The following is a 5,707-nucleotide window of genomic DNA, read 5'->3' as shown; positions in this document are numbered from 1 at the left end:
TGGGAAACAACGTTATCTTTTTTTCTCCATTGTACTTCACGATGGTTCCTTTTGTCTTTGAACGTGGTTCCTTATGCGCAACAGCAACTCTTATATTTATTGTACTGCTCGACCGTCGCTACAGATATATTTAATATTTTCCTTCTCATGAACATGTGCTGGCAGCATGTGATATATGTACCTCGAGCATCCATGTCTACACGCGAACTCCCTACGTACACCCCGTACGTCAACTCGTCTCCTTCAAGTCTTCGCAGTAGCGTATAAGTGGCTGACAATGATACTCATGGAAAGAGTCAGTAAGTCCTCGACCGCCGAAGCGATGATTTCCACTGGTTGGCTATTTCGTTGACTTCGCTAAGTGTATCGCCAGACTGCTGACTACATTATCACTTTCAACGGTATCACCAGCGTTTCTTCACTTTCATTCATTTTCGGGACTGTCAAGCGACGAACAATTAATTTAATATTCTTGTGCTGGGTGGTCTGATTTAATAATTTTAAATATTTAAAAAAAGTGTGAAAAATTAAAAAAAATTATCTTTTCTTTTTAATCACAAAGTTTTACTGTAGTTTCTCATAACTGACTAAAGGTAAGTTTTAATGATCAACAATTGCACGATCCGTAAACTATCTATATGACGTGTATGTTTTCCAATAGAAATATCTAAGTCACGCAAGGGAAGCTACTGCATACTGTACTGATATGAATTTAATTAATAGAAACGGGTTTGATAAGAATTTCGATATGATTTCGTACCAAGTTCCCGTATTTCCGAAAAGTTGCCGTGCGATTTTCTGATACGTAAAAGGAAAAAGAAAGTCTAGCAGTGTCGATTCCGCAGATTTTCTACTTGTTCTGCCCGCACCGAGAAAACCGGTTTTATTGCAATTTCGTGGACCGCAAGTCGCTGAAAAATGCACATCGGGTACCGGCGTGTATTATTTCAAATACCGATCCAATATTTTATCCTGACATTGATACTTAGCATAGAATGAAGGTTTGATTGGACATACGTATTATTACAATTAAAATAAATGACTTGGTTGGACCCAGTGTATAGACTTTGTCCATGTAAATGCAGTTATGTCTCACTGTCAGTGGAAATACGTGAAAACGTATGTGCACGTTATTTGGCCCACGTGGATATAAGTTCAATATAATGCATTTTATTTATTTATGCATAACTTTTCCTTGCACATTTCTTCTATACGTACAGATCTATATATATGTATATATATTCATACAAATTTAATGGTATTAATACGTACATAGAGAAAACTACATATACATCTATACAGACTTTTTCTTCTACATTATTCACAACAATAAACTTTTTTTAGCTTATCTTTTTACTTAATTTCTTCTCTTAGAAGCTTTTGAAGGAAAAAAATGAAAGCCTACAGCATTCCATCTAATGTCTGTAATTCAGGCCGAAGCCGTTCGTAAAACCTTCGAGAAACTGTTGATAGGGTAGGTTGCGCTGCGTTGGCTTTGGTTGCGTTTCCGTTGCTGCGGGTTAACCTTGCGTTTCGAGAGTAGGCAAGTGCATTCTGAGACTTCCAGTAACCGGTGGACATTATCGAGAGTTTGCCAACTACAGAGAGTGGAGATACTTTCCAACTTCCTTTCTAGCTGCTCGATCAGATCGTTTCTTACGGCTGAGCTCAGAAACCAGGAGCCATGGTGAAGAAGACTGTGGCGTTGGAAAATATTCTAATAGGATTTTTAGAATTTGGTCCTTTCACCGGCGTCGACATTTGCAGAAAGTATCCAATCGTCGGATTAAAATTGGCTGACGCTCCTTCTAGGCCACTAAGACTTTTCGATGAAAACACTGTGGAAATTGCGTCCGGAATGAAAACGATACGCGTGTGTGTGGCACGGATTACGCAAGGGGAATTCGATTGTGATATTTGTTTTCTTACTTTACGTGCTGGGACAACAAACGGTCTTTAAAGATGCCGTTTCATTGTAATTCGCGACTCGTTCGAACTTATTTCATAAGTCACTGTTCAATTAACTAGAACTTTCTGGTGGGACTGATTGTGGTTGACGGGCTTTTTTTTTAACTTTCCGTACAAACCGCCAGGGCGGAAGTTGGCACTCCGTCGCTGGCAGGAAATGAATGCATATTTTGGTGGGGTCATAAAAGTCACTGTTGTTGGTATGAACCCAAGAAATGGTATGGCATTCGGGACCACGAAATTACTAACGATCTGCATGATCGTCACGTTCAATCGTCACAACTGCCATTGACAATGCAAACTGCTAGTACGCTTGTCTACAACCTGACTCTATAGTCATCGTAAAAAGGTAGCGTGGCTTTCAATAGGTTCTTTTACAAGGCCTTCGGAAGCATGGTATATAACGAAAAGTGATAGATTGAAATGATAAATTTTAAAACACATAACAAAGAATCGGATATAAACTGAGGAGTGAAAAAAAAACAATTTTTTCAGAATGGATTGGCTATTGCGTTTAGTGGCTTTTCTTTTAATGAAAACAGTTTTCTTGGTCAAACCAATACATTGGTTATTGAGAAAAAAACGATTGGCCGTACCACCTGTTAAGGATCCCATTATTAACCTGAGTGCCACAACATTGGCAAGGAAAATCCGCGAGAGAGAGGTACAATTTTTGTAAAAAAATTTTCAATTTTAAGAGAAGGGAAAGTATACATTACTTGACGTGCTTTTAACTTGCTCAAGATCTCCAGCGAACACGTGGTAGAGGCTTACATTAAGAGAATCAAGGAAGTTAATCCGATCCTGAATGCAGTTGTCGAGGACAGATACGAAGACGCCTTGAGGGAGGCCAGAAACTGCGACAAGAGGATTGAGACTGGAGAGGTCAACGCCATTCGGCTCGAGATCGAGCAGCCACTTTACGGTGTTCCGCTTACAGTCAAGGAGAGCTGCTCAGTTAAAGGCACGGCAGACGACAATTGCCATGTTTTGATAAAAGGCTAACAGTAGGCAGACACAAAAATGAATATTTTAACAATTCAAAATAACAGGTTTGAACTACACCGGTGGCTGCCTGCTACGTAAGGGAGTCAAGGCTGACTCTGATGGACTCGCTGTCGAAGCCCTGAGAAATGCAGGCGCCATCCCTCTTTGTGTCACCAACACGCCTGAACTGTGTCTCGGTTTCGAAGCGAATAATTATCTATACGGCAAAACAAACAATCCTTACGATACTCGACGCACATCTGGTGGCTCCTCTGGTGGCGAGGTACGTAGGCTTCTAGCGTCGGAAACTGGACGCATGCGCAAATCCTTATTCAAACGAGATCGCTTGTTCAGGGAGCTTTACTGGGTGCTGGAGCCTCTGTTATAGGGGTGGGTTCGGACATTGCTGGTTCGATTCGAATTCCAGCACTTTTCAATGGAATTTTTGGACATAAACCGACTCCCGGTAATTATGAATAATAAGTTTTTTTTTAAGTTATCAATTCACGCTATGCTTTTTTTTTTTAGGAATTATCCCAATCAGAGGCCATTTTCCATTCTCAGAGGGGAAACTCTTTCAGCAATATTTGGTAATAGGACCCATGGCAAGGTATTGCGAGGATCTGTACTTGGCCATGAAAGTCATGAGTGCAAACTGCGGGACGAATTTGCAATTAGATGAGCCAGTTGCTCTGAACAAATTAAATGTCTTTTATATGGAAGACGCTGGACAAACTGTAGGTGTTCCGAAGGTGGACGAGGATATTAAGAGAGCAGTAACGAATGCGTCCAGCTACTTTAAAGGATATGGCTGCAACGTGAAGCGGGTAACTATCAAGAAGACTATATTTTGTAATTGAACCATTGTTACGGTTATGAAATTCCTGTTAATGGCAGCGACCGATTTTTGTTACCGGCCGAAATCAGTCGATGGAAGAAATTTAATAATCTCAACTTTGCCCTAAGACAACAAAATTAGTCTTTTTATTGAAATCGACACTTTGGCTTTTAATGATAAAATGTGTTTGACAAGGTAAAGTAAAAACACATTTAAAATTATCGCCACAATCACGTCTTAAAAATACATTAATTTTGTTTCAATAAAACCAATGTTGTATAATACTAGATTTATAATTCATTGAAATAAATAAAGTCATTTCAAATAACGTAGTCCACTAGATGGCAGAACGTAAAACAGTAAACTCGTAAGCAAAATGTTCACCTCAAACGTAAAGATCAGAGCACTGAATCAGAGAATTATTTCTGCAGATCATACTTTAATAAAAATGTCTTAGAGTAACATAAATGTTCATATCAACATTGATTGACAGTTTAACGTAGATATGAGAGACGCATTAGAATACGCCCTTTCCACATTTTTCACCATGGATGAGATGCCACAGTTGCTGCTAAATCCAGACGATCCGAAGGTACTTTGTCATAAATTCAGTCCATAGCATTCCTTTATACTCTCTTTTTTTTTTCTAGAAAGAGAAGAATCTTTCATGGGCAGTAGTAAAGTCTTTGTTCGGCTTATCACCATATACAAGAACGGCACTTTACCTGAGATTCTTAAAAGACGTCAAAGTCTTCATGAATGATAAAAAAATATCACATTACAAAGAACAGGGCAAAGTATTACGAGAAAACTTTATGGTAAATACTAGGCGATAATATTTGAAAATTTTAACTCAATTCAATTACTTATTAATAACTGGTAAATATTTTACTAAAGAAAATACTCGGAGAAGATAATGTCTTAGTGTGTCCGTCATATACCAGTGCAGCGCTGATGCACAACGAGACAATTTTCAACATGTCAAGTGTGTTGTATTGTGTTCTATTTAATCTTTGGGGATTTCCCTCAACGCAAGTGCCAATGGGGTTGAACAAAGACGGACTTCCAGTAGGGGTACAGGTAAGGCAGATAATAGTGGCGTTCAAGAAATTTTTCAATTTGGATCAATGATTGGCATTTCAGATCAATCACGAGTTCATTATTTCAGGTTGTCGCCATGCCGAATCAAGACAGACTTTGCTTGGCGGTGGCGAAGGAACTGGAAAAAGGCTTTGGAGGTTGGATCCCATTCGCTGCGTAAACCAATCTACAAATAATGAAACTCAGTCTTAAGTCAGATACCTTAAAGCATCGCAAGTGTCGTGGGTGGAAAGTAAATGCTTAGTAAGGTGAAGGTTCGATACAGATAGGAGAAAGCGAAATGAATAAATGATAATAAAGTACGATGTTTCGCAAATTTATTTAATGCAATTAATTTATCCTTCTCTCGCACAAACAAGGCATTCCGAGTGAATTGAAAACTATATGCGTACCCAAGCGACTTGGCATGCACTGTCTCTATCAATTTGTTTATCTCTCTTTTCTACTATATATAGACATAGTTCATATATATAACTCATAAATACTACAATGCACTTAAATAACCCAGAATAATTCAAGGTGAGGATGCACAACGCGTATTATTAGGATGACATCACAATTACTTCGCGTCTCATTTCTATCACGACGTATTTTTTTTTTTTTTTTCAATTGTGTGAAACGTCGTAAAAAGGGAAAGGCACTTTTTTGGAATGTTACTTGTCTACGTAAAATATCAGCGTATAAACATTTGGATGCGTACAGAGTGTACTGAACAACCATACGCAAAGATAGTTCTAGGAGTAGCGCCGTTTAGCAAAATAACTAGTTTTACGTAATTCAACATTTACGATGGGGGGGGGGGGGGGGAGGGGG

General features: G+C 38.8%; 1 protein-coding gene across 1 annotated transcript; it reads left to right on the top strand.

Annotated features, from left to right (window-relative positions):
* The first annotated feature begins 271 nt into the window (after positions 1 to 271).
* LOC107265167 (fatty-acid amide hydrolase 2) lies at positions 272 to 5,214 on the top strand. The gene is made up of 10 exons (XM_015734309.1): positions 272 to 593; positions 2,464 to 2,632; positions 2,713 to 2,932; positions 3,021 to 3,238; positions 3,310 to 3,421; positions 3,484 to 3,782; positions 4,287 to 4,385; positions 4,444 to 4,611; positions 4,691 to 4,873; positions 4,962 to 5,214. The coding sequence occupies exons 2-10, from the start codon at positions 2,465 to 2,467 to the stop codon at positions 5,052 to 5,054; spliced, it is 1,560 nt and encodes a 519-aa protein (XP_015589795.1). The 5' UTR covers positions 272 to 593; position 2,464; the 3' UTR covers positions 5,055 to 5,214.
* The last annotated feature ends 493 nt before the right edge of the window (positions 5,215 to 5,707 follow it).

This window comes from Cephus cinctus, unplaced genomic scaffold, assembly GCF_000341935.2.
Source record: "Cephus cinctus unplaced genomic scaffold, Ccin1 Ccin1_scaffold0215, whole genome shotgun sequence".
Classification (NCBI taxonomy): Eukaryota; Metazoa; Arthropoda; class Insecta; order Hymenoptera; family Cephidae; genus Cephus; species Cephus cinctus.
The sequence above is the reverse complement of the archived record's forward strand: the minus strand, read 5'-3'. Positions and strand labels throughout refer to the sequence as shown.